Consider the following 27790-nt stretch of genomic DNA (forward strand, 5'->3'; position numbering starts at 1 on the left):
AGCAAGCTGTTTTGTTATCCATGCCACTTTTTCTAGCCATAATTTGAGAAAGGTACTTGCCCCCAGAATAAAGGCAATCCAACTAATGAGTGATTATTTTGTATGTATTTAACCTTTGTACAAACACACAAGGCTGAAAGTAATTATATTTTCAGAGAACCAAACTGCATAGTAGTGCTTTAAAAACATATTTACTGAAATACTTAAATGTACTTATTCTAACCTGTTTTGAATAATGCCTTACAACTGATGATTGGAGCTGTTGTGTAGTGCAGAAGTGATAGCTGAGTTCAAAGAATGCCAACCTAAAAAAAAAAAAAAAAAAGGGGGGGAGAGAAAAAGTAAGTCCTTATTATGCAGAGCAAGATAAAATCTAGCATACATAATACTCTGAAAGTAATCTTTGCAATCATGTATTTAACCTACTTAAAGACAACATCTTGAACATCTGTGAGGGTGGCTCCTATACTCTTCAACAGGAGATTCAAGGACTGAAGTGGTATCAATTCATTTTTTCTTTCTTCTTTGTTACTATCTTCTCCACCCGTACTGAGTGAAAAGCTTAAGTGTAACTAAAGGATAAAATTGAGATTGGGAAATAACATAGTTGGTTATTGGAAGTATTATATTTCTATGTTTATCATCTTTTAGATGATTTAAAAATTGAGATAAGACGTTTTTAACCTTGACTGAAATCAGATTGACTTAACAGAGAACAGAAATACACCATGGGCAATAAAAAACCCCAAACATTTACAATCAAACTAAACAACCTCAACTACCTTTAAGAAAACAAGAACTTTAAATCGCTTACTCATGTTTTCAGATAAGGTCTTCAGAATCTTTTAGCTAGAACTTAGGTAAGTAATAGCCAAACATCAAAGGAGATTGAAAACAGTAACATAGCACAGTGTCCAAGTAAGAATGAGGAAAAAAAGCCTAAAACCAAATTATTATTAACACAAGTTTTACAGGTGCTAAATAAACACTGAAATATGTACACAAGAAAAACCCCACCTGTGCAGACCAGTATTAACTTAAGTATTTCTTTCACAGAAATTAAGGTGACAGTCTCAAAACAGAAAAGCATTCAGGAAAATTGCTCAATTGGCTCTACAGTGCACAAGTACTCAGCAGCTGTCAAAAATCAAAGTAAAAGAAGTTACACCTGTTTCTGATTCTCTGAAGGCAACACCATATGCCATTCATTAATTTACGGTATAACAGAGTTTAACTATTGCTCATTTCAAAATACATACCTCATCTTACAGAATCACTGTCACTTAATTTACTAGCTCTTTTTCAAAAGACAAGAGATCCTTTACAACAGTTTTTGAAGAATTGGTCAAGTACAAGTAACTTTTTAAGATTTTTCAGTAATAACTAAAGTTATACTCAAAAAAGACTTAACAGTCAAAGAAAATGAAGTTGTAACTGAAAATAATGTGAGACTTTATATGCATTAAAGATTAATCTTTTATTACAACCTGAAGCTGATTTATTCCATCCCATCTCCTCCATGTAATTTTTCGGATCAAATATGACAGAATACATTCAAAAATAAGCTTTTATTTACTTTTTAACGAAGTGTTCACTTTGTTAACACACAAATGGCGTTTTAATTTTGTCAAGTTCTGAGTCGTTTTTTGTAACAGGAGACATACCCATGAACATGTAAGTGAAGATACACGGAAAAGCAACTAAGTATTATTTGGACTAAGTTAGACTAAGCTGTTTACATAAAGCCAACCAAGTATTTCCTGGAATTACCTGTTCTAATAGCAGGCTGTTTCTAACATCTTACCCAATACCGTTAAGAGGTGAAACTCAGACCTTCAATCTATTTCCCATGGGATGGAGGTGAGATTCTCTTACATAACTGTTACAGAACCTAAGAAGTACCATCACAGCTTTAACATCAGCCACACAGTAATCAAAAAATGAAGCCCAGTAAGCTAAAAGTGCTTTAGAGTTTGATTTGGGCAAACAGACAGATGTCTCCATGTAAGTATGCACATACTACTTAGCAGCTGTACCTGAATGTTTATGGGAATGGCGAAACAGTCAAAAGTAGACTTTACTGGAGTCAAAAAACAAAACCACTTTTTCAATGAGTAAATAACAATGAAGGAGAAAATGTCATTGCACAGTAATGCTGGTTGTATCCATTTTTTAGAAATCACCTCATTTCCCAATCCACAACACACTTTCTGCACACAAACAATAGCATTTGGCTAGGATCTCTTAAATAATAGCAAGAAGAAGCATTAAAGTATATGAAGAAAATCATGGATAGGAATGAAATAATGAGCTTACATAAACATTTAATAAATATTAATGTAACGCCATATAGTAAGTGGTAACAATTAAAGTCCTTTTCCAGCACATTTTTATTTTATTTTTGATCACCTCTATGTTTCTTCATTTCTAGTGCCTACTGTCTTGCAGGAGACAAAAATTATTCAGTTGGAGCAAACACAGGCTGTATGGTCAAAGAGGTATACCTTAATTGGAGAGATATGAAAGTATTCATACAAGCTGATCTGTGATGTATCTGTTGTAGACACACTCATCAGTTCTTCTTGAAGAGATTCAACATCCTTTTTGAAAAGTTCTAGCTGTGAATGCATTTTCAAAAAAATATTACTTTAAAATCTGGACTACATAAAATGACCATGCATTAGTCACTGAGATGCAACATATTGACTAACATATAGACTTTTACCCTCCTGATCTTTTTTTTTTTTTTTTTTTTTTTACTTAGAGTTGACGTTTTAGAGGACTTTAAACTAGAGTTTATTTGCTGCCTTTTGTTGTATGAAGAGGAGAAAAACACGTATAAGATGACAATGAAACATACACCTATTTGATAGTTTTAAAAAAATAAACCACTACCACCCCCTCTTTTTATGCAAGTTCAAATATCAAATAATTTCAAGTAAAGTTTGGACAACTTTTACCTGGGTCAAACAAAGGTTAAATATATATATATATTTATATGTACACCCTTCTCAAATATAATATAACACATAGGTTTTTAAATACAAATAACTAGAATAAAGACTATTTTCTGTTACACAGAAACTAGACTTCTACATACTCTGAGAAGATCTCCATCTAGCTCTTTTTCAAAAGACAAGAGATCCTTTACAACAGTTTTTGAAGAACTGGTCAAGTACAAGTAACATTTTAAGATTTTTCAGTAATAACTACTCTGAAGTTATACTCAAACAAGACTTAACAGTCAAAGAAAATGAAGTTGTAACTGAAAATAATGTGAGAAGCCCTTTCAGAACAGTAAACACAGGTAGCACCTTGCTACTTAAACAAGCAAAACAATCAAGGCACTAAATATTAAGTATAATTCCCCAAAAATTGGAAATACAGAATAGGGCCTCCTCTACCCTCTGGATTTAGCAATTCAGCTCTCAATGCTAATCTCAAATCATTCATCTTTCCACTGGGAGGGGAAAAAAAAAAAAATACAACAATGTATTTTTTTCCATTACACAATCAGGCATGAAAATTAATGTAATTCTTCAAACTACCACAATAATACAGAATTCACAGGTACACCTGGCATCAACAGACTGTATGCCCTAGCACACTGCTGGGAACCACCAGTTCCCAGACTACATATTCTCGCATATGAGAATGCAGCAACGTTTCTGAAACAATTCTACAGTAACATTATTAATCTTCATTAAATGTCTGCTTTGTTTAAGGAACCCTTCAAATGTCCTTGTATTTCATAAGTCACAATTAGATTGCTCATTATTAATATTAACATTTAAAAATATGTTTAATTAAGCTCATAATATAGTAAGAATACATTATAGTATCGTATAAAATATATTAAATATAATTTATATATGATATCATACATAAAATATTGTATGTTATATATTAAGAATATAATATATAATTATATATTATAATACAATAAGAAAAGATTATACAGAAATACATGCTTAGGTCTTCATTTAGAGGAAGCAGCCTCTCACCAGAGAGGATCCCATTCTTTAAGTTAAAATTTTACATCATCACCAAGAGATAAAAGGTCTTAAGTCAATAAGCAATTAGTGTGTTTTGTGAGTCTTTCCAAAACTGTGGTGCCACTAGAGCTCGCAAAGAACCCACAGGCTTCAAGTTACAACAGGAAAGACAGACGGGACCAGGAAGAAACAGCTAGATCTTCAAGCCTCACAACTGCAAACTCAAGGTAACCACGTAACTGGGGAGTATATTTAGTTTTAATTTAATCACAGGCTAGAAAACAAGCTACAAACCCACCAAAATCAGAATCTTCTTTTTAAAATTCTAAACAAAAGTAGGAAACTGAGGGTATATTTAATGAACTATACCATGCAAGAGTAGCAAATTTACTTAGATTAAAATATCTATGAAAGTGCAACCCGTAACAGTCTTACGTAAATATATTCTGCCATAAACTTACAAAATTCTAACAAGATTCTTATCTTGCTTGAAATGTTAGTCCATAAATTACTTCTCTTTGTTTTCCCATACTTCCTTCTGATTCTCAATTTATATTTACACTGGAACAACTTTTTAATCTTTTCTATTTATTTTAGCATAATCCCTGAGTGGTAATACTTTTTTTTAATCTCTGATGTGCAGATAAAATGAAACAAAAGCCAAGTTTCCTTTCCAGCATACTTTTTCACTTGCCACAGTAAGACAATACCTTTTAATGCCCCATAAAAAGGACCTTTTTGCTCTACTCATTCAGGCAAATCTTTTATGCAAGTATTTCTGGTTCATTTTTCATAGCAGCATTTTTGACATATACACAAAAGATACACTTTCTGCTAATAATTTATTATCAGTTTGTTGTGTATTGACATTCAAATTTCAATACTCTTAAGAACAGCATGCCCAACATTCATCAGAATTGCACTGTAACTGTACAGCTCATCACCTCTTGTTGTTTTCTTTGGCAAATCTAAGAAACTGGCTCCTCTGTTGCTTTATAGTTATAACTGAAGTTTTCATTATTTTTTCCCCAAACACAGTACCTTGCACTTCACTTCAAATTATTGTATTTTATTTTATTTCTACTGTTCTTGTGTACAAACACTTCTCAGTCTCCCTGCACAGTAATTCTGTTCCCTCCCACTGCCCTCTCCTCTCCACTTAAGTTTCAACATGTAACTACATCATCTTCCAACTTTTTAATTTTGCAGGAAATAACTGAAAACACTTTCGAATCAACCTCTCTCCATTCCTTTTTACATTCTCTTGCTCTCATAGGAAAGCAAGTGTCAGTAATTTCCTGGCCAAGATTTTCCAAGGTTATTTGGTGGTTGTTGTTTTTTTGGGGTGGGTGTGGGTGTTTGGGGTTTGGGTTTTTGGGGGTTGTTTGTGTTGTTTGTTTTTTTTTAAGTGAGACACATTAAGGAAAAGACTTATTTTTACTTTCCTCCCATCCTGGATTCTTGATTAACTGATCCCCCAGGCATTAGAAAGAACAAAGAATCCAGGACAACATTAGTTTCATTCTTCACAGAAAGTTTTGAAGATTTCTTTGCATAGCATGCAAGATGAGGACAAAGGCAAGAGTTCACTGTTTACCTGGGGCAATGGTAACTTTTGTTAATCCCAGATACTCCTACTAACCAGTGCTAAGGACACATAAAACCAAGATGTTTTTTCTTTTTTTAAATACAAGTTGAATAATTACAAACTTAAGTTGAACAACAAAAGGTTTCTACCTCCTGGTCACTTGGCACATCAGTCTGTGTAAAGAATTCAACCAGTGCATATAGGAAGCCAAGATCTACTCTGAGATCCATCTCTTGAATCAGGACCTTAAAATACCTACATATGAAAAAAACAATTACTGAAGTGTTTTACAAACATTTCTAACATGTAGAATTTAATCTAGGGTATTTAGACCACTTAACTAAAAAAAGGTACTTTAAGTCAATACCTGTTGTTTTGTGGTTTTTTTTTTAAGGGACTTCCCATTACTGATGAAAAGAAGGTTTTGCATACTGCCTGTAACCAGAACTATTTTGAACAAGTTACAGCATTTAACACTGTATACAGCACTGCTAAACAGAGCTTTTTCTAAGTTAAAAAAGACTAAAATTCTGCATTAGGAAGACACTTAAAAATCCTTGCTTTATTCTGCAATTATGTGGATAATAAAGGGGGCTGAGCTCTTATCTCTAAGTGCTCTGATCCTTCAGAACTGGTGTAAAACTGTGTTGCATTCATTATGTTTGCCCCATAATAATTTTAATTTTAAAGCTTGACTAAATATAACCAATAGCAAAAGAGAGGGAACATGCCTAAATACTTACTTAATATGAGATATTTGTGAATGTCCTGCAGTTCTCATGACAATACTGACATCAGTAAATGGTTTTGGTGCTATGAAGTTGTAAAATAAAAAAAGATCAGTACAGATTTTTATATGATATACATACCTTTATATTATTAATACAAAAATGTCATATAAATTCAAGATTCTTTCAACCCTGTAAAGCAGGATTACATAGTGGATATGACAATTACATAGTGTACGGAGAACAACTATTTCAGGGAAAAGAGCAGGAACAGAAAGGAATAGGAAAACAAGGATGAAATGGAACATCAAAATTCCATTTCATTTATCTATGAAAACATACAGTTTTCATTTAAAAGAAAATTAATATTTATATAATCTCAGATTTATATGATTTCCCTAGCCATGGAATAAGATTCTCTCACAGCTGATAAAAAAATGTAAACAAAAAAAAAGAATTCTGCAGATCTATGCACTGTAGCTTGAAATTGGTCATATTTAGAACAAACACCTGACATATTTTAGCTTCTGTACAAAATTACAGGCAGTATTCTTTGTCTCAATCAAGAATGTCTCCTGAGATCACTCTGGTCTTCAAGTGACTTCCAAGTGACAAGTGAACAAGTTAATGGAAGACTGCAGCTCATCACACAGTGTACTGACATTCAGTAATGCTCCAAGCAATGGAGAAGTCAGCAGGCTACACAAAGAACAGGCAAATATAATTTATCTACAGATCTTATAAATGCTGCCCCACATAGCAATTCTGAGTTTAGACCAGCACGCTTTTTATTTTCTTATTAGTTAAGGTTATTTCCGATAGATCACTAGGTCATGTATTGCACGAAAGCAAAGAGGAAAAAAAAAAATCAACAACATGACTAAGATAAACAATTAATTTGGGGCAGTAGGGAAAAACTAGATGACTGAAGATGAAAAGTAAATACTCACTGCCCCAGAACTCCAAATGCAATTAATACAGAAATGGTGCAACAGATTCACTACCATCAATATAAGCAACAATTTGATCTTCTCTTATTTTCAGCTGGCAACTCTTCTGTATTAGTCAGCATTAAGTTTTAGTTGTAGTCCGAATTCAACTGCCAAAAGCCCATTTTAAGTTGATCCATATGTAACTTTCACCTTATGCTCTCCACAAGACTGAATTAGCATGTCAAAAAGATGTGCTTAAAAGGTCTGATATTGACGGCTAAAAGAAATGTTGGGGTTTTTTTTTAACTGTTAACTGCTCAAATGGTTTTCTGTATATCTTCTTTGTAGACAAAACTGCTTCCCTGTATCTAATATTAGTATTTGTAGTCAGTAAGCGTATACAGACTTCATCTGGAAAAGATGCGGTTAACTTCAGTATAAACAAGTCACCTTGTCATTTTAGAAGTAAGGATTATGTTAAACTAGAACAACAAACCTGAATCCAAGGTGATGGACTTTGGAGGTTTAATAGGATAGAACACAAAGGGAAATATGGCTCCAGGAATCTGGTTTTGTATCTAATAGGGGTAAGGACAGGACAAGGTGCAGCACGTTAGCTTTTAAATTGTGAAATATTTTAAATTCAGGACAAACACAAGAATTACGAACATTACCTTTACCATTCCACCAGTTCAAAAGCAGAAAAAAGGTGCTACTGTGGTTCAAAACATCTCTATTTTAAAAATAAAATAATTCAATCCAAGTAGTCCAGAAAAGCTTCTCTAAGTTGGTGGCAATAAACTGTCCACAGAATTTTTGCAAAGGATTGTTTTTTAAAGACTTAAACATATACAAGACAACAAATGGCACCTATTTTTCTGTCGGTTGTGAAGAAAACCACAAGAAAAAGCATGGAAGATGAATGGTAAATGCTTTTCCTGAACAGTCATATAGCTGTCTGGATTTTCGTTTCTAGAAGCATTTAAGTAGTATTTCCAAAGACTGAGAAGTACTCTTGTAAAAGCCAATGAGTACAATTAAATTCAAAACATGACCAATCCAAACAATTTAAAAATAAAACCAACTGTCTAATTTACTTTTTCCAATAAATAACTTACCTTTTTAGACAAGCCTCACCTGTATCCTGTAAATCTGAATTCTGAAAGACTTCTGATGTGCAGATGAACTGTATTCTACTTTTAAAGCTGGCAAATAATTCCTTCTGATAGGAATCTCATTTGGTTGTTGAATTTTCATGTTCATTCCATTAGGAGTTAAACATACCTGTTGTATTATTAAAGAAAATCTGGTATGTATGCTAAATGTTTCAAAAGACTGCTTTTTATAGTATACTTTAAAATTTACACTGCTCGTTAACACTGTAAAGATAGCTTAGCAGTAAAAGTTTTGCAGCTTTCAACATAAAACTATCAGATTTTGTCATAAATTTCAATAGAAGCATACATACAAATTACTCTGTTACTCAAGGGATTACTAGCATGGCTTTCTAAAGGAAAGTCACAGTAGTATAATATCACTGTCTACAACTGAGTAAAACTGGCTTGTTTACCTATACCGTGTTCATTTACTTACAACACAATTCTAATGAGTATCTAAAAGTTATCTACAGATAAGGACAGCAGCATTTTGCGCATAATGTTCTTCTACATTGCAGATGAACTTCCGGAATAATTTTTCATCTGTGTCTCATTAAATGACAGTTGAATTATCCCACAATAAGGCACTAGAAAAACATAAGATTTTGTGCTAAAACAAACAAACCAACCCAAAAAACTAACACCATGCCTACCTCCCCAGTATAACAAATGAACCAAACGCTAAGCTTCTTCACTGTAGCTTTATGCATATTTAGTCCCATGACCTGCAAAAATGTTACACTGCAATTTCAAAATTACAGGCTAATAACAAAAAGTCTAAAGTAAGTTTTCAAACATCTATGGATTTTTTTGCAGGTATTTTTCTAGAGAAGTGTTTTCAAATGGATTAGGTAAATTAATCATCTCTATTTTCACTAGAAGTTTCTTCAAAAGATAGCAAAATTGATATATTATCTTTTATTTTTCCTGTGTATACACATAACAGAACTAGAGAATTATCATTATTACCAAAACATTTGATTCCAACTCAACAATCTTATTTTCTGAAGGAGTTAGCTCGCTGTAGTCTTTGAATTCTTGTTCTAATTTATCAGTCTGCTTAACACTCATTGGTCTCCATCTTGACTTCTTCTTGGGTTTTGTCTCCCAAACCACATCAGAACTTTGAAGACAAAACAAAGTATCAAGGAGAAGGATTAGCTATTTCAAAACAAGTTTTATCTACCATAGTATGGCTTTTAATATGTCATAACCCTGGAATGAGAAACCACATCATAAAGCACTACTGCAATAAACAAGTTACCCAAAATACCCACTGACTCCTTGGTACTAAGTGGAAGCCAGTCTCTCCAACATAAGGCAAAAAAGAAAATTTATGAGCAAGTTTGTATAGCTCCCCACCTTGATAAAGATGGGTAGGTAAGGATACTTAATCAGGAAGCTCATTTCAATAGTACTGTCATCCATTACTCTACAATCTCCATGTAGTTTTCTGCATATACTCCTACATCTATTTTAGCACAGCTGAATTTACGAGGAATTGAGAACTTCACGTCAAGATGAAATAAATGCCTCTTGAACTGTCTCTTATTTTTGATAGCTAGTGCCTTCACTCTTCCTGTCTAAATCAATAGATGATGATTTCAATTTACACACTTCCTCTACAGACTTTATGGTGGGGGTTTTGGTTTATTTTGTTTTGTTGTTGTTGGGTTTTTTTAATGGTTTTCCAAAATGAGTTCTTTTCTTTTGTCTCTTACTTTTGTTATTAATAAAACAACAAAATAATTAATCATCCTTAAAAGGCATTGGATTCTCTTCTGCTTAATTCCACTTCATTCCACTGCTTCTGTAAAAAACCTTACAGTAAAACTGAAGGCACACAATAGGGCACAAACCACTTATCAGACAAATGGAATGTGCTTCTTCTTTCCACAAGTCACTCTATAGTCCACAAATACACAGCTTTCCAGACACAGTCCCATAATCCAATTTCTTTTAGCTACATCTGTGTCTGTGTTCAGAGACATAAATGGCAGAACCACCAAAAAACCCTGGTGAGCTAAAGGGCAAACCAGCTACAAAATAGAGTACTACCTTGAAACTGCTGGGAGTTTTCCCTCCCCCCAGTCTTTTTTCTTCTTGATTTTTTTCTCTCGCTTCTCAATGTGCTGTGATCCCAGGACTGGCATGGTGAAACTTGTTTCTGAATCAAGTTAGATACAAACTGCCTTCTCCATTTTAACAAGACATTCACAAATGGGAACTTTTTAAGTAATAGGGTTTTCTTCACCATACTCAAGGAATAATCTCTTCTCCTCGGAAAGAACTTTCAGGATTTTGACATCCACTCGGGGTTTAACAAGAAAACAATACTATACTGACTATGGATGACTGCGTCCAAAAACCACCGATTCAGTGAAATCTCAATACTACTTTAAATCTAGATAATTAACTGCCACTTTTAATGTGGTGTTTCCACTGTCTAGGTAGTTATCAAGAGTTCAGTTTCTCAGGCCAGGGCAAGGATTGGTATTTTCTTTGTGAATGACAGATATGAACATGTGAAGTATAAATGTATGTGAAGTTTTTCCCTGTTTGTCTTACAGTGCAGTGCAAATGATTAATCAAAAGAAAAAACCCTCACTTTTTTACTTACCACAAGTAACCTCATGGCTAGGAATACATAAAATGTGTGGATTATGGTGATGATATACAACTGTCCCTTGAGCATTCTAAAAAACCTGTTTGAATATGTAATAGCACACATCTCTTAAGCATTACACAGGTATTTTTCTGCTTCCCTCTGAAACACTACAGTAGAAAACCTAAAGTATTAAGAGCCTTGAAGCCACCACAATTTCTCAATCCAAACTAAAAACAACTACAAGCCGCTACTCCATCAAAATTTTCAACATAGAATTCAGTAATTTGTTTTAGCGGAGACAGAAAAATCCACTGACATTAACTACCCCACAGATCTTACTCCTTACAGTTATTATTGCTCCCCAAACTACATGGACAGGGAAGTTTACCACACAGAGTTACACATACTTGCTGCAAAAACATGTACGTCCAAAGACAGAAAGAATATGCATTAATATACAAGAATGTTTTCACTATGTGTCATAACAGTAAAACAGAAATGATTTACCAAGATCTTTTTCCTCTTCCATTGCACCCAAACCAAGTGAAAACACCTGAAGTTAAACATTTTAGACTGTTGCACACAAAATAAGTTACCTTGTAATTCCAATGTAGGACACCTCTTGCTTTGTATAATTATTAACCAATGAAATTCCAACATCTTGCAAAGACAGAACAATTTCTTGTTCTGCTAGTTCTGCTTTTACACTTTCATAAGTCAATTTAAATACATTCTCGTCTTCAGTGATCAGGACAATACGCTGCAAACCTTCAAAAAATGACACCAAATAGACCATTTTTCTACAATCCAGGCTGAGTATTTCCATTTTGTCCTATGAAGAGAGGGAAAGTTTAAACAACTCCTTCCATCATCATATTTCACAAGCAAACGCAAAAGTCTTAGCAAGACAAACAGCAATAGAAGATATTTTTTAAAGGTACAGGAAAATGAGATTTTACATTATGAAGTTTTACAACAGTCTCTCTCTACACAGATGCTTCTGAACTGAAAACAATGCTTACTGGCATAAGCTTCATCAAACACAGTGTTGTTACTGTTCCGTGATTGAACCTCATATATGAGATTGCTGATCATACTCATTACACATGGAACGTCATACACACACTGATGAACAGGATAATAAGTTAGACAGCATTAAAAGGACATTCAGATAATAAACATACCTCTTTTGGGGTAATTTCCGCAGTTCTATTTCCACATTTCCATTTCAATTTTCTAGATCCTGCTGGGTCAGCCCAAGTATACAGTACTGCCTTATTTGGCTGAAGACAGTCTTCCATTTCACTGAGGGAGCTATAACAATATGTTACTAAATTAAATTGTTATTATTTTGTGTCAATGACTTCTGCATTCTAGTATTTCAACAAGAACACTTTAATAACTATTTTTTCAAATAATGAAAACGCAAACTTAAAACAACATTGTGCATAAAAAACCATGCATAAAACCATTCTCAGCACAACAATAAAAACAGTATTTATACTTCAAAATACATAGGAAAAAAGTATATGCAGTAATTTTTAAATACTTATTTTCTTCCCCACTTCTGATTAAGAAGGAAATGTTAAGTAGAGAAAAAAAAAAACCAGACAGTGGAGCTTACAAGCTGATACAAAAAGTCAGGATTTGTGCTGACTAACATTAATATTCCAAGATAAGAAAAGCATGTTCAAAATCTGATTATTAGGAAAGGTTTCCCCTAAATGATTTGCTGAAGGGCAAAAAAAAAGAAAAAAAAAAGTGCAGCGTTTAGCATGTGCGTACAGCACATATTTTCAGAAAAACGGATTTTTAAACTCCACTTCCCCTCACATACAAACTGGTATACTTGCCTTCTACTCTGAAAGATGCCTACCCCAGGAGGAAAAGCAGAAAGGGAGGTGCTGATCTCTTCTCACTGGGACTCAGTGATAGTACAAGTGGGAAACGTTCAAAGCTGTGCTGGGATATGTTTAAACAGGACATGAGGAAGCACTTCTTTACCAAGGGGGTTGACAAACACTACAACAGCAGTGAGGTGGTCAGTGCCCCGAGCCTGTCAGTGTTTAAGACTCATTTGGACAATACCCTTAAGGTGCTTCAGCTTTTGATAAGCCCTGAATTGGTCAGGCAGCTGGACTAGATGATCACTGTAGGTCCCTTACAACTGAAACGTTCTATTTTGTTCTCCATAGTTCATTACAAAAGTTACATATATACTTATTAAATTTATACTAGGGTTTCCCAAAAGCCAGCTGAAAAGATAAAAATTAATAATATTTACAGATAAAAAACAAGGCAACAATTGACTGTATTCTTCAGACAGGAACATAGCGCTGCAGCTTAATTTGACTAGCAGCTCTTCCACTTTTCAATTGAAAGTCTGTAAACAACACTGCTATGACTGACTGAAAGTAAAAAATGGTATAAAATGGTAGAGACTGTTAGGCTTTTAAAAAGAAATAGGTCAAGAATGCTGTAGATACTGCTTACATGTCTCAGCACTGCACAGTATCTGCATACAGTAGCAAAGTGTTACAAAGACAATCCAGCTTGAGAACAGAACCATTACAGCTGCATGCAGAACCAAATTTTCACCAACTGCATATAATTTATATTTGAACTTTTTAACCAATTCTTTCAGATACTTCTCAACTAACTAAGATAGCATATTAAAAATCTCAAGTCTAATTACATTTACAACTCATTTGTTACCTATTCTGCACAGCTAGCACCTGCAGAGCTCCAAAAAAGCCAAGCACATCGTTTGCCCCCACCAGGAATGCAAAGGAATATAGAGGGCAAGGCCACAAAGTTCATATGAAAAGAGACGCCAAAGCTTCTTTAACTCACAAGACAGCTTCTTTACTTGTAAAAACAGGCACAAAGCACTATATTACAATCCTCTGTTAAGAATTCATTATCTTCAATTTATAAAACAACAGATTTTTGCATGCTCTGACGAATTTAAGACATCCATTTCTTAAAAAACAGGCTTCTTAAGAAACAGGCGTACTTACAACACACAAAATAGTTTGCATGTCTCCATGCAGACATCTACACTAGAACTCTTCTTACCTTTGTCCATATTCAATAACTTCCTCTTTAGTATGGTTGATCAACAGAAATGGAGCTGCGCCATCATGATAATTAGAAAAAGTAATCACTGTAGAATGTTCGGTCAAGTTAACATCAACTGTAATTCCTCCAAGCTGTCAGGTGTAAAAATTATGAAGTGGTATGAATTTCTAGTAAAGCAAATTTAATTTAAATATTTTGGAAGACTTTTACTCTCATAAGCTAAAACCATCAAATAGTCAACCAACCAACCCATTTTAACATGTCTTTAAAATATTTCCCTGATTTAACTACTAAATAACAGGTACTGGAATTAGTAATCAAAAATCTGAAAGAGTTCTGTATTGTCAAAATTTAGGCTGGTAGTAGAGGAATCATCTTCGCATGCATTAATGCCCTCCAAAACATCTTACTATTAAAAGCACTCAAAAACTACTCCTAGATGAGACCGCACACAACACAAGTAAGTTTAGTGAAGCTGAGGTTATTTTTCAATGTAACTTAGCGTTACTTGAGAACTAATGTAAATATTTCCCAGCCTCAGCTAGAAAACACTAGCAAAACAGTGTTTCATCTTCTGTAGATCAGTTTCACAGAGAAGCAGTTAAAACAAAACACCTACTTCTATCAGAACACCTACAGTGTACACACTGGAAAGAGAGCGCATGAAAATGAGAATAATACACTTGCATATATATAAACCTTTCCCCAGCTGAAGTTTTGCAATACTTGATTGTATGAGAAGACAGGAAGATTTAAAAATGGAAATTAAACTCATTTATGTTGTTTTACCTAATTTCCCAAGGCAGCCATTTACCTTGTTGTCCAAATGTAGGAGCAGACAGTTTTCTTGCTTATCAAAATTTATCTTCTTTGGGGGAAGATCAGAATTTTCAACTCTAACAAGCAGCTTGTTGGCATCGTTTTCAGGCCAAAAGGGAATACACTAGGAAAAAAAATTATATAATCAGATATTTTGAAGTGAGAAAATGAACTAGATAGTAGGTGAGCTTTGGGCTAAAGTGCATACTATTTACCAAAATTCTACCCAAATGTGTAGTAAGTTGGATTAGAAACTCTACTAAAAGACCTAGAAGTAATTACTTACCTGAACACAGTAAATGGAAAGGAAATCAGACATAATTCAGACTACAGCGAAGAAACCAAGAAGTGAAGGAGCTAAATGTGAAAACTGTAAGACTTCATATTCACATGAAGTAGATGTGAAATGGATAATGTATACAAAATCTAGAATATAAAGCTAAGCATGCCTGCAACAGCAAAATGGCCAAGCTTGTTACAAAAAAAAAAAAAAATTGACAAAACTAGTCTTCCATTAACCTACTTCTTGCCAAATTAAGTAGGAATTACAAATTAATCTTAAAATGACACCAATGACAAAAAAGGATATTACCATAAATACACCCCATAGTAATTTTGAGTACACAGGACATCAGCATGCTAGCTGCTCTTTTGAAATACTTATATACACACATATACATAAAAAATATAAATACACATATGTATGTGGGTATAAAACTTATAAAAAAAATTTTGAAGCTTTAGGCAGCTAAATTAGAAAGGATGTTTTGCTATTCACATCCACCACTGAAATCATAGCCATTCTGGGTTTAAAAATTCCACAGACAATCCCTCTTCAATAGTTTGCACACAAATAAGTAAGACAAGATAGTGAACACAAAAGTTTTCGTTGTAACTAATGAAGAGTTTAACTAATTAGAAGAGTCCTGGCACAGGAACAAGCTATAACAACAGCTTTCAACCAGCAAGAGCCAAAGTCTGTCTAGATACACCAGTCTTCCTGCATTTCAAACTGTTCACCTGCAACACTCAGAACTTCAGGAGCATCCTTCTCTAACACAGGTTAAGAAACAAAATGTTTATACTTAATTGTATCTGAATCCTAGAATTAAATCTTCAATGGTGAAAGACTAGTTCACCAACTTACCATGCCACTAAGTTCCCTTTCCCATTGTTTCTCACACCACAGGAAGCAGGAAGACAAAGGAAAAAAATATAGTTAAACAGCAAGATTGAAGGTGTTACCTACACCAACATGTATCCAACAGCCAAAGGAAATCTAAATTGTGTTGCAAACTAGCACAAAACATTGCAAGTCTCAACAAGAAAATTGAGAGTTCAAAGAGAATTCAAGGAGAACCAGTCAACAGTAAACAGAATTCTAAAGTCAAAACCAAAACAAGTAAAAATGACTGGTTAAACAAGAAGTTACACAATCAATACCGATAACCGAAAAAAAAATATTTTGTAATGGTCTTTAGCCACAGAATGTGTCACAAAATGATGGCGTTTTCAAATATGTTAAGTGCTTCAGCAGACATTATATTTATACAACAGCCTCCATTACATTACAGAATATTTTATTTATATTTAGCAGTGGTCTCATGTACCGTCTTCAGTGATGTTTTCTTTCTTTCTAGCTATAAGGATGTACATTGGTCAACTGTCCTGCGTTACACCTATCTGAAGGACTGTCCTTGGCAAGCCATTTCATACTAATCACTATCCAACAACCAGTAGAACCTTTGAAGAACATTGCATTTCTCTAAAAATATTTAAAGATTCTGATATATTGGCTGCTTCCCAGACAGGGAACATGTCCCAGAGAAGATGGGCTCTGCACAAGGATTGCTTTTTTCCCTGAGAACACAGGCTATCTGTCACTAAAAGAAGAGTGGATAAAAAAGAAAAGCAGCAGAAAGGACTCTGCTTTAATGACAAAAATAGAATGGGGGAGAGGGGAGCAAGCTGAGCTACAAAATAACATTTCAACAACCTTGTCAGTTTTTTGAAGATGAACCTGAAGTAAAAGAATAAAGTGAGAAGTGCTGGATAACAGAGTTCTGTATCTCAAGTACAGTATCAGATGGGAACTTTTTCCTGGAAATCTATCCTGGATGCCCAAATATAGACTAATAGTGTTTGGAAACCACCTAGATTAAGAAGAAATAAGAAACATAGTGGATTGAGCAACTAGGTTACATATGAACAACCTTGGCAAACAAACATCACAACACAGACTTTTATAGAGACTGTTTGTCAAAAGGGAAAATACTGACACACTGTGGAAAGGCAAGCAATTTTGGCAGTGAAGTTTGGAATAATTTAGGAGGGGATATGGATTCCGCTGTTGACCTCTACTATTCCATTTCATAAACTGCCATATCTAATCTTTCAAAGGATATTAGGAGTGATCCTAAAATCTACGAAGTCCTCCTTTGATACTTGATAACTGAAAGAAGACTAAGATCAAAATACAATTATGAAACACCTAAGAAACAATGACACTTGTGGGATATGCTAGAAAATTCTGTAAGCATATCAATAAAACAGCCAGCATAGGAAACGCACAGATAATATATGTTGCAATGTATCTGAACTGTCATAACTATTACCTTTGAATTTCAAGAAATTTAAGAAAAATTCAAAAGTGTTTGTAAAATAACTCAATTTATTCTAATAAAAACTCTCTATCAAATATAAACCACAGAACACCAAGAATAAAATCAAACTGTATTTTCTCAGAGTAAAACGTTAGAGATTAAGTGGATCATCCTATTATACATGAACCTTTGTCATTTCAGAGCTTTATCAATGAACTAGACGAGGAATCATGCATGTAAAGAAAAAAAACCTACATACAGTCAAACAAAAGTTAGGTTCAGAGGAACATAAGAATATTAGGAAATGTAACAGATGTGTAGGCTTATGGAAAACAGCCTATTCTTGAGTAAAAGCAAACTTCTCTGAAAATAATGACTAACATTATGGGAAGCTGAACTGACTTACACAGTTAAAGATCTAATCATCATTGTGTACACTTAAAAGTTACAGTGGAACAATGACAACATAAAGCAAGCAAAGTAGTATTAATTTCATAAATTTAAAAAGATACTTAAATGGTATTTCTCTTCCATAATCATTAAAAATAAAAAGCACACTTAAGAAGCATATGGTTGAAGGTGCCAAATATATAACAAGAGCTGGTTACTAATCTGATTTTAAAATACTCTTTAACTTTGGTATTTTAGTTTGCAAGCATTTTTGGTAACCATCTGAATACCTACAATGCTAAAGAGAAGTGAGAAGGCCTCCAACCACACTATTTGTTGAACTCCGTCTCTGTTTTGGATATGTTCTTTCCAAGACTCAAAGGAAAGGAGGGATATTTCACTCTTCCCAGAAGGCAGTATGGATCACTTTCAGCTTTCATAGACCTTCAACACTACCCCAGACATGTGTTGCTTTTCCTGTGTGTCCTGAAGGAAGTCATGATGGCCTCAAAACTCAACACACATACAAAACATAATTGTGGGATACACACAGCCAAGTGGGATGCAAACAGCCAAGCTGCACATCCAGTCTGCAACAGACCTCTGCAGCATAGAAAAGCCCAAATGCCTCTTCCACACCAATCGGCCTGGGGGCCAGTGATCCCTCTCTAGAAATTATACATTAAGGACTGAAAAACAGCAGTGAGACTAGTCCCAGAAGAACAGTTTGGAACTATCTGAACTAATCCACATGAGGGATTTTCTTTCTGTATGAAAGCGGCATGACCCATACCAGGTCAGCCAAACCACTCTATCAGATACCACTGCAAAAACAGAACACAAGTTTCAGTGCCGCTGCAGAGAGAGATAATATAGTAATAGAACAGGTCTTTCTTATTCTATTTATAATGCAGATAGCAGAAAACATTCCAAGTATAATAAAGCAGCTTTACAGTATGTCCTAAAGCAACAGTGAGAAAAGGTAACAGGACACAAATACTTTAGTGAAGAAGCACAGTATGTTCAGACCCTGTCAGTGAACACTTAAGCATGGCTCGTATCTTTCATCAGTGAGTGTTCAAACCAGTGGTTTCTTTCCCTGAGAGAAACAATTCAAAATAGCTTCCTTTAAGTTTACCTGTTGTAAAACAAGGGGAATCCACTTTTCCTTGCCTTCTTCAGCTACTTCCAAAGTGTATTTGCTTCTATTTGAGATCATAAAAAATGGAGTGAAAGTTACAATTCTAGTAATATTAAAACTGCTGTTGTTTATGGTGACACCAACCTGTGAATAAATAGATATTGTTAGAAATACACTGTTCCTTTCTTGAACTCATTCATATCTTCTGAAAGTAAGATTTAGAAAGATAAATTTAACTCACTTGATACTCCTTTTTATGACTCTTGCATTTCACAGAACCATGACTTCCAACAGTGTCCAGGGAAAACTGATCAGAGAGTTCACTGTCAGTTACCATAAGTTGCACCTATGAAGAAATACCTTGAATTAATTCTTGGTTTACAGACACTGACAACATTTAAAATTATATATAAAGTACGCATATATATAATCATAAATGTAAGTGCATTCTTGAAATACTGGTGTTTCTATTACAAAGTCAAGACAATTGTCAGTATCATCTCACAAAGATACTTTGTACCACCCTTAGTTATAAGCTACGATCATTGTAAGTCTAAGATACTCCAGAGGAAGACACCAGGTAAGAAAGCTTTCCATAACACATCACAATTAAAATCTCAAAGGCAGATCAACACAGTTGGGTGACCTCTCCTATATCATTCTTCCATGAGTAATAAACATTAGTAATAAACTAAACATAAAAACACTCACATTGTAGACTCAAATGGTAAACTACCTCTTAACCTTAGCCTACTACCAACTCAGACCCAATCTACAAATCACCACTGCAAGTATTCTTTTTTCAAGTAGGAGCATTCTTTTTTCAAGTAGGAGCATTCTTTTTTCAAGTAGCAAAGCTTTACATTTCTTACACAGCTTCTATGTCCTATTTGGAATAAGGGCCTCTTTTGATACAGTCTAAATGGAATAAAGGCAATTCTTTCCTTCAGGAAACACTGCTCAGTGAATTTCCTTTCTTTCAAAGATGAGAATCCTTCTAAACAATACCTCTGATAATGTGAATGTCCCATCTCAAATATATCTGACAACGCACTTCCTTACACTCTTGCCTTTAGACAGAGATAGGTTTCATGCCCTTTACAGAGCATAGCATAGTATAGATAACTTTCAAAGTGTAAAAACATTGTCATACAACAACATAGGGGAGTACAGAGTTGCCAGGTTTTACAAGATACAATACCTTGTTATTTTGGAGGAAGTTTTTGGGCTGGAAACTAAAAAGGAGAGGCTTTTTGTAATCCGGAGGATGCTTGCGGTGAATACCATCAGCTTTATATTGCAACATTCGACCAGTTTTATTTACCAACCAGTACGGACTGTGAATTGCTATAACCATCTGCCCAGTTCTGTAGGTCACATGGACAGCGATATCCAGTTCAGTCTTATCCAACTCCGTGATGCAGCAAAACGTTGTGAAGCTGATGTCAGGTAGATTGCTTTTTATATGGTACTCACTTTTCCAATTTTGATCAAGATAGTTAAGTAACTGTAAATCTAGTTTTGTTTGATCCAAGACTGCATTATGAATCTGGGCTGAACATCCTTCTTGTAGAGTGTCATATTTTTTCCCATTTCCCTTTTCAAGAAAAACCAAACAGTGTACATTTATGAGTCACACTCAACATTCCTAACAATTTATTTTCTAATTAGCTTTGAAAATTAAGTTATTTAGATAAAATTTTAAAATGCTTATTATACTATTTAACTAAGTAACATTTTTAAATGTCTACCTTAATACAACATTTTACAGAAAAAAGAACCATGCATGGTTATCAATATTTAACACCAAAAAAAGATCTGTCACCAAATTCACACACATAATCATGCTTAAATGATAGATTCCTTGCACTAAATTTGAATTTGTAAGAGACAAACAGAAGACAGCCTGCTATCTCCATACATTTTGTAGAGGCCATGGTCTTCAGCTCTAGTAATTGTGCATTTGTGACAAAATGTTATGATTAAATTCTGTTTGTGTCCCAAGTATTAAATGCTAAGACTATCTGAAAAAAAAATAACGTTTCACTCTCTCCCATCTATATTTCTATTAGTCTAACTCTACATCAATAAGTAGTGGGACACAACCACGGCAGATCCACAGAATGAAACATTTTGTGCTGAGGAACCAATGTCCACACTGTACACATTTTAGGTGTTTTACTTGAGACCAGCTCTCATCTGGCCCTGGAATGAATGCCTATAAAAAGTCAAAGTGCACGGAATAATTTAATTTCATCCAAAAAGAATATGAAGTCTGGCACTACAATGCCTGTCATGCCAAAACCTAGCAAAAAGGAGGCTTTGAGAATTTGTTAAAAGCATGCTACTGCTAGAAGTCAGTAACACTGACAGCCCATAAAATGTTACTGTAGACTGATATACTTCTCATTTGAAGCAGTCAATAGCTGACATGAAAAACTAAACTGTTTAATTACACTCAAGCTGCACTTGAGCAGCAGAAAGTGCCTCTCTCACAGAGCCCAAAACATATATGCAAAGTAAAGCTTAACACCGTACATCTAAAGTATGGCTTATTACTAATGATTAATACCATTTCTTTTCACATCTGGTGCTGGTCCATTTCTGTAGATACAGACTTGCCCTTACAAGAGCTGCAAACCTGCTTCACAAATAATCTTAACAGAAGCCCTTTCTTTTAATACCGATTTATAAGCATATTTCAACCAGGTGGTCAGCTTTCATACCATAGGTGGGAAACATCACAAAAAATTTAAACATTAAAGATTTACCTCTACGGAGTAAGTTATCTGGTAAGGAAGAAGATTGCGGAGAAGAACAGAAGGCCACAAATGAACAACACATGGAAAACTCCATTGATCTTCTGCACATAATGAAGATGTCAATGTGTCTTTTACAGGAACAATATTGATGATAAGTGAGTGGTTAGTTGACCTCACTGACTGGCATTTCCTTTGTAATAAACTGTCCACATTTTTCATAATTTCATCAAATGTAATTCCCTCACACATATCATATTCCCCATCCACTCCATTTTCACTGGGTAGTGGTTGCAAACTCAGTATGGATCTGTAAATGAAAATGTTTTTTAAACACTCAGTGAGACTGAATTTTTCAATTATGAAAGAGTACTGTGCAATTCTAACAACCTAGTATTACTTGGATCTTGGAATATTTTTGAGTTTATTCATTGCCTTCCTTTATCTCACTTAAAAGAGGAAGCATGGTCTGGATCCCAGAAGTTCACAGAATTGTAAACCACCTGGGTCTTTTTGTTCCATACCTCTACATACGTCCCTTGCAAACAAGGGACTGTTGGAGATTCTTATGAAGAAGCTACTGAATTCCCTTACAAGTGCTGCTATATTCCTGTTCCAAGCAAAAGCTCTCGATAAACAATTCACTGCTATGACAGGTCTGCAGAAAGTGTCTATCTTTCCTATCAGATAAAGCCTCAAGTTTACGGATTATTTACAGGCATGACTTTTGGAAGGCAACTGCTTTAATCCAACCAGCTGCTCCTTGACTGAAGATTTTTGTTAGTAAACATTTCCTGACTGCCAAGTGGAACTCATCCATATATCTGTGCAATGAATCAGAATGTCACTAAACCTTATTAAATAAAATACAGATAGTTAGAAATATTAATGAACTTACCTTATCTACAGTAAAATGTAATTTATTTAATGAAAGAAATACACATCTGTCATGTTGAAAAAAGAATGGGGAAAGGTTTGGGGGAAAACCAGAAAGACAAAGTCATAAAAAACAACCACAGCCAACTTAGCAGCCTAAGAGTTGGTGACAGTTCAGCAAAATTGTACATACAAACCCACTGCAGTTTTAAGTGGGTATTAGCTTAAGGGTGCTAAAAGCATAGCTATGCTGGAAGCCAAGTCTTTCTAAGACTGAAAAGTCTTTTTCTACACCTGTGATAGAGTTTAAGTGTATTTGATTTCTGTGATTCTGAATTAAAAACTTGAAACTAACAAAGACTTTTTTTATAAAAAGCTGCAACACATCACTAGACACCACTATACAAAGGAGAAAAAAAAAAGTCTGTTCTGTGCAGATAACAATCCCTGCATTTCAAAAGCAACTGGGCTTGGATTCTTAAATTAACAGCTAATTTAAATTGTTCAGTAAAATGGATTTCAAAAAAAGACTTCCAATTCAGGAATTAAACAGTATTGTTTAATTCAGACTAGATGCTCTGAAAAGATCCTACCCAACAATGACAGTACAGTATTAATTACAGTATAAGGTAGCAAACATTTTTTTTAGCGCAATTCTATGGATACACTAATCAACAATGTATAAACATATTCCGCGATAAAAAAGCAAGGCAATAGAAGTACCTGTAAGATGACAATGGTATGTTGAATTCATTTCCTGGTGAAGCAGTCCCTAAACATCTTCCTTCCTCAAAAATATTTAATGGGATTGAAAAATGATTCCTTATCTATGTGAAATAAAAATACAGCAACATACATTAGAAAAAACTGGAAAGATAAAGTGTTTTGAGCATAATACAGCAACAAATGAGAACTCTTTCATTGTTCATCTTACCCATTTAGCATTCAAGGTCAGGTATTTCAAAATAACTGTCTCTAATACCAGAAAATCTCCTTAAATAATTCAGTTGTGTAGTTCAATGCTATATTTTAATCATGAAATTAATACACTAGATGTAAAATTATTTTCAAGGAGAAACACAGAGCCCTGGAAAACCAGAGACAAATAAATCTGAACTGTACAACATCTTTCCAAAGAACTTTCTCCTAAAAATGTAACAGATACAAGGGTGTGGGGGTCAAAAATCTATATGGCAAAAAACACAAAGGAAGTCAAATATTTATTTAAGGTTAAACCACCAACGCCCATTATGATTTGGGGTGCATACAGTTTCCTTGTTCTTTGCAAACATTTTTTTTATTTCATTGTTAATTTAGTGGCATTATTTGCTCTAGGAAAAAATTTAAAATCTAACTTAGGGAAGAATAAAACAGTAAATCTGGTTATTAACCAAGTCATAAACCACTTGTGCAAAACCAGCAAGTGAAAAGTAACAGGGACATTATGACTATAGAACACTGATATCTGGAACATCCCTGTAGTTGTAAACTATATCGTGTCTATTAAAAATACTATTCAATCAAAAGAGTCACAGGCTTGAAGTGCTCACTCTTCAGCTTACTTGGTATTAAATATGAAATTCATGTATCAATGGCACAGGATGAAAAAAAGAAGTAATCCAATTGAAGGATAACCTTGTGGAGCCAAGGTAAGATTAAGTGAGGTTTGATCACTTCACACAAAGCAAACAGTTCAACTAGAGTTAAATTAGAGCTAGTATTAGAAAACATTACTGATTAATTATCCTGATTTAAATTCTGGTCCATTTCCGTCCCCACTCCAGTCCCTGTCCATCACTTTGAAAAAGCTTTTTATTCTTGACAATCTCTTCTAAACTACCTTGTAATACCAAACAGCAAAGTTATGTGAATTGTTCAGGTAAGACTTTAAAAAACATACTTAAAGTTTTATTTAAAGACTACAGGATTCTTTTCATTCGTTAAAATAATTAAAGTAATGAAATTACAATGTATGGAAATAAAATAACCTGAATAGGAGAACGTATAGTTATCATCTTGCTTCCTTCAACAGTATCAATTTGGCAGACAATGTGCCTTTCAACACCTGATTCCTCGTGTCTCACACTGTAAATACATCGACCCACTTTTGTCAATGGAATCTTTTCCACACTGGAATGATTATGTGGACCTAGAATTTACAAGATGAGAAATTAAAGGCTCACAAGGAGCACAGAGATACATTTCAAAGACAGAAGTGTGCATTCAATAGAGTTTTCTGGATCATTCAATCTATTAATGAAAAATATAAAGCACATGAAAAAGTACAATCACCACTTAGTATGCCAAACTTGTGGCATTACTAAAGAGCAAAGATTCTTTTTCCACCACAGAAAAAAAAAAAGCAAATGAGTCCATCACTCAAATATTTAAGTGGGTTTTGCCACTGCAAATAAAATTAGTGCGTAAAAAGAAATGTTTACAACATGTAATGACTTAGTAACAGGGTATAGCTCATACATGCTGCAAAAACAAATCAACTAGCAAGTCACAGGGTCAAGAAAGTTTGAACTCAGTTTTGAAGAACTGTCAATTATTACAATAAGTCAACTTAAATTGCTAACACATACACCATTAAAAATAGGTAATTTTTACTTTTAGCTTCAATTGTATTTTACTTTGTTTTAAACAATCTTTTCTTAAAAACATCCTCCTTAAGAGTAACTTATTCTATGAACACACATGTATACATGCCTCAGCATTCTAAAAAAAAAACCCTAAACTATTTTGGGTGGCTTAATTCTGCATTAAAATTATTTGATGGCAGTAAAATTATGAAATAAAGATTAGTTACCTAAATAATTTATCATAGCAGAAAATGTATGCTACAAAAATTAATGAGCATGATACATGTAACTTTTAGCTGTGAAGACTAAAGCAGGATTTCAAATACTGCCACACATCTAAAATCTAAAGAAACACTCCTTTCATGTTATGTAGCCCCACAATACTTACTGACCTGTACAAGCCACAGTATTACACATCATGCAATATTTATAAAAACAGAAGATGCATGAACTTTGGAACTTACAGATCTGAATGTAAAACCTCTTGCTGCTCAGAGTTGTCATTGCTGTGAACTGGTCGCTTTCATTTTTTGTTCTGACAAATTCCATATTTAAATTCTCACCATCTCCTAAATGAAATAATTTTGCTCCAAATTCAACATTTAAGACACTAAAGGAATCACTAGGCAAGACAGTCATGGGAACTCCTAAAGAATTTATAATTACAAATGGTGCTCGGTCCTTTTTGAAGATGTCTGAAGTTTGACTAGCTGCTTCAGCAAACGCCTAGAAAGCAAAGTATAGATACAAAACACCAATATACTGAGTAAGTCTTCATCAAGACAATCCGTGCAAACATTAATTTACATAATTATGCAGTGTCAGAGTTGTTAAACTCTCTTACCGTGCCCAAATTACTCAACATTTGTAGTCCACACTTGGACAGTGTAATGTTCAGCTGGTCTTTCGAGGAAACATTTATTACTGTTTTGTATTCTGGAACTTTGTAGTTTTCTTCTTCTGCATCTGATTCAACCAAGGCTTTTTTAGCCTTCTTCTTCATCTGAAAGTATATTTTTAAAGAATTCTTATCTGACCACTCCTCCTGCAGAACCAAATTTCACCTCAACACTTTTTTTCTCCCTTCTATGTCCTGTCATGGTTTTTCTTCTTTGTTCATGTTTTTATTCTCAAATAACAGCAGAAAAGTGAAAGAATAAAGAAGGCAAGAGGCAGAAGATACATTTCAGAAGTCAATGAAATTCCTCTAAACAGTAGCTAAATTTATGATTATTCAAAAAATACATACACATACATACTAAATACTAACACACAGAGAAAATGCTGTGTGAAAATTTTCATTTTAACACAGGTAATAACACTGTAAAAACTACTATACATAACTGATTTCCTGTTTTAAAAACAGTAACCCCAGATTTGGTCTTTATGTATTTTCAAATTAAATACTTTGTACATTTTCATTTGTTTGAAGGAAAATAAATAAAAGCCACATTAAATACACTTTCCTGGCCTTCAACATTTCTGGGAATTATATAGTTCCAAACTATGTATTTCAAATCTGGGCATGAAGATAAGAGGTTTGACTCACTATCTTCTACCTTTCTCCTGCATTAGGTCTCTATCTTTCAGGAAAATTTTCAGGAATATTTTTATAGCAACTTCTTAATTGCAATATCTCAGTCTGTAATCTTTACCCTTCTGAGGACACTACTGTAGAACATCATTTCCTAATAAGAGTTCTAGGAAAATAGTGGGTTTTCCATTCTGAGCAACCTTTCAAGCTAAAAACATTTAACAAGTTTTGGGGGGAAAAAAGTCAGAAAACAATGCAATAAAACAGTTCAGACAGAAGGAGAGATGAAAAAAACACCAACCAAAAAAGTATTTTCCTTCCTTAGATAAATGTTTAGGTACCTTGAGACCAGAATCTAAATTATGCCCTTATGAAAGAACAGAAGTGGTAAGAGCACTATTTCTACAGTGTACTTTGTGCTAGTCAGTAACAGCTATCAGGTTTTCCAACACATTTCTGCTACAGATACTACTGTGGAACAAGATGAGTGGTATTCTAGCATTTGAAACTCACGGAATACATCGTTTGCATATGACCTAATCTTTACAGAAACTGGTATAAAGCCGTTATGATGATGTAGTGCAACTGGAATCAAATCTTTCCACTTGAAAGACAGTATTATTTCACAGATCTATGAGTCTGGGTCTTCATTTATGCAAGGGCTGGTTTCATTCACTAATTGGGAAAAAAGTCTCAGAAATTAATAAGAAGACACAAAACTGTTAGTCTCAGCAATGAAAGGTGTGGAGGTTTGTTTTTTCTAAGGTATTGAAATGGAAAATATGAGCTCAGCTTTGGAAAAATATACCTTGATTTCAAGAATCCATGGTTCAAATAAATCAGTCTTGTCAACTTCTAGTGGTTCAAGCAAAGGTTCCCACACACCAAACATCTCATTAAAATAGTGTACCTATCAAAATGCAGAAGTCAGTTAGGAAATTAAATACACCTGTAAAATCAATGAAAGCTCTACAGATTTTAAGAGTCTTAAAAT

At 34.1% G+C, this 27790-nt stretch overlaps 1 protein-coding gene across 5 annotated transcripts in view; it reads right to left on the minus strand.

Moving 5' to 3' along the window:
* The window catches only part of VPS13A (vacuolar protein sorting 13 homolog A), a 112589-nt gene that overhangs the window by 21953 nt on the left and 62846 nt on the right, over positions 1-27790 (minus strand). For 3 of the 5 annotated variants that reach the window (XM_037372930.1, XM_037372934.1, XM_037372933.1), the window contains exons 42-63: positions 27605-27706; positions 26107-26265; positions 25727-25988; positions 24666-24826; positions 23401-23504; positions 21814-22111; positions 20244-20639; positions 19284-19388; positions 19040-19186; positions 16056-16094; positions 14904-15032; positions 14087-14220; positions 12193-12322; positions 11605-11840; positions 9370-9523; positions 8381-8527; positions 7740-7821; positions 6327-6396; positions 5733-5838; positions 2505-2618; positions 427-572; positions 224-305 (exon numbers count right to left, since the gene is read on the minus strand). In XM_037372930.1, coding sequence (XP_037228827.1) covers positions 224-305; positions 427-572; positions 2505-2618; positions 5733-5838; positions 6327-6396; positions 7740-7821; positions 8381-8527; positions 9370-9523; positions 11605-11840; positions 12193-12322; positions 14087-14220; positions 14904-15032; positions 16056-16094; positions 19040-19186; positions 19284-19388; positions 20244-20639; positions 21814-22111; positions 23401-23504; positions 24666-24826; positions 25727-25988; positions 26107-26265; positions 27605-27706 — 3303 coding nt within the window. The remainder of the gene's footprint in view (positions 1-223; positions 306-426; positions 573-2504; positions 2619-5732; positions 5839-6326; positions 6397-7739; positions 7822-8380; positions 8528-9369; positions 9524-11604; positions 11841-12192; positions 12323-14086; positions 14221-14903; positions 15033-16055; positions 16095-19039; positions 19187-19283; positions 19389-20243; positions 20640-21813; positions 22112-23400; positions 23505-24665; positions 24827-25726; positions 25989-26106; positions 26266-27604; positions 27707-27790) is intronic. The other 2 variants (XM_037372931.1, XM_037372935.1) reach the window with 1 other exon arrangement.

Source organism: Falco rusticolus, chromosome Z (genome assembly GCF_015220075.1).
Source record: "Falco rusticolus isolate bFalRus1 chromosome Z, bFalRus1.pri, whole genome shotgun sequence".
Lineage (NCBI taxonomy): Eukaryota > Metazoa > Chordata > Aves > Falconiformes > Falconidae > Falco > Falco rusticolus.